General features: G+C 39.5%; 1 protein-coding gene across 1 annotated transcript; it reads left to right on the top strand.

The window, feature by feature from the left end:
* Positions 1–232: 232 nt before the first annotated feature.
* Positions 233–1,827, top strand: LOC106425291 (phenylalanine ammonia-lyase 3). Its single transcript, XM_022697914.2, is given in 5 exon segments — positions 233–560; positions 563–666; positions 669–850; positions 1,022–1,208; positions 1,210–1,827. Coding segments are annotated over 5 exon segments (1,032 nt in total). The 5' UTR covers positions 233–469; the 3' UTR covers positions 1,678–1,827.
* Positions 1,828–2,072: the final 245 nt, after the last annotated feature.

The following is a 2,072-nucleotide window of genomic DNA, read 5'->3' as shown; positions in this document are numbered from 1 at the left end:
TTTTATTTGAAAAAAAATAAATAATAATGCTATATGATTTAGAAAATAAATAAATTATATATTTACTTTACAAAAAAATGATAGAAAATAAGTAATACAAATTCATGAAAATCTATACTAATCCAAAAAAGTTATGATCAAATTTCATAAGTCAATGTATATAAAATTTTACAATCCACATAACTTTTAAAATTTATCAACTCTTACAATTTACAAACTCTACCAAAATTCATTTCCAATAACCCCTCTATAATATTTATCCCACCAACCCACTTCACGCACTCGCATTTTAAAACACAATTTTATATTATATTATACAAAGATCTCGTGTTAGCTAGCCTGCTCGATCTATAAGACTGCAACTACAAGTAAATGCATACACACACTTGTCTAGTAGCTTTCCTGGCATCGTGAAATCAACATTTACAAGGCCAAGGTCGAGTATAATTTCTTGGCTACCCAAAACATCATGGAGTTTTGTCAACCAAACAAACACACCGCAACCACAACAACAATCACAACAGCTTCAAGCGACCCGCTTAACTGGAACGCAGCAGCGGAGTTTTGAAAGGGAGTCACCTGGAGGAGGTGAAGAAGATGGTGAATGACTTTAGAAAAGGAAGGGTACTGCTCGGTGGAGAGACGCTGACTATCGGTCAGGTTATGGGCCGGGGGTGGCGACTGGAGGAACAACGGTGGAGCTTTCAGAGGAGGCTAGGGCCGGTGTGAATTGGGTGATGGAGAGCATGAACCGTGGTACGGACTCTTATGGGATCACCACTGGATTTGGTTTCTCTTCTGCTAGGAGGACTACTAATCAAGGTGCTGCTCGTCAAAAAGAGCTTATTCGGTACGTATAATCATAGTATATAAATTTTACGAATATAATAATTTTCCAGTTATCTATTATTTTAGTTGACATTTTTTAATTAATCGGTTGTGGCCGTAAAAACTATATTATCGGTGGTAAATGTGTAAAAAAAAGTACACATGGAACAACCTAAACTACACATGAAAATAGGTACTTGAACGCCGGAATATTCGCTACCGACGCCGGAGATGCCGACACGTCAAACACACTTCCCCTCCCGGCTACAAGAGCGGCGATGCTCATCCGTGTCAACACTCTCCTCCAAGGCTACTCCGGGATACGCTTCGAAATCCTCGAAGCCATCACAAAATTCCTCAACCACGACATCACACCTCGATCGCCTTCCTCTCCGCGGCACCATCACCGCCTCAGGTGACCTCGAATATGTCTTCTCTTATGTTGATGACCCAAGTAGCCTCGCTAAACCTTTAATGCAAAAGCTTAGAAACTTCCTTGTTGAATACGGTTTAGCTGAACCGGGACATGAGGTTAACTCTGTTTTTGAGAAAATAGGAAAGTTCGAGGCTGAGATGAAATCTCTCCTCCCTGAAGTAGTGGAACGAGTCCGGATAGAGTACGAGAAGGGTACGTCAGATGTGGCTAATAGAATCAAGGAGTGTCGGTTCTATCCGTTGTACAGGTTTGTGCGAGACGAGCTCAAGACAGGATTGCCAACCGGAGAGAATGTCCGGTCACCAGGAGAAGATTTCTACAAAGTTTTCACGGCGATCTCTCAAGGCAAACTTATAGGTCCTTTGTTTGAATGTCTCAAAGAATGGAACGGAGCTCCGCTTCCAATCAGCTAAACCGTTCCGTCAAGTCTTTAATACATCAAGAATAATGTAATGCTTCTTGGCATCTTCTACTTCTTTCTGTATTATTATTACTGTCATCTTGAATATTTTTATTTTTGTATTTATATTGTTTTATAAAAAAAAAAATTTATCCTCCCGTAACTGTCCGCAACCGATAGTTGAAACCACCTTTTGAATTTATGAGGTTTAGAACGGTTTAAAGCGGTTTACAATGGTTTGAATGATTGTTGCAAAACGCCAACAACCGCTACCAACCACAAAAACTGTGTGTTTGTGGATAGTTGTGGGAAAACAAGTCATACCCTAAAACTATGGCAACCATACCATTTTTTGGATCAAATCCATACCAATTATATTTGAAAGGGAAACATTATTTCTCCCACTTA

The sequence above is a fragment of the Brassica napus genome, chromosome C2 (genome assembly GCF_020379485.1).
Source record: "Brassica napus cultivar Da-Ae chromosome C2, Da-Ae, whole genome shotgun sequence".
Taxonomy (NCBI): domain Eukaryota; kingdom Viridiplantae; phylum Streptophyta; class Magnoliopsida; order Brassicales; family Brassicaceae; genus Brassica; species Brassica napus.
The sequence above is the reverse complement of the archived record's forward strand: the minus strand, read 5'-3'. Positions and strand labels throughout refer to the sequence as shown.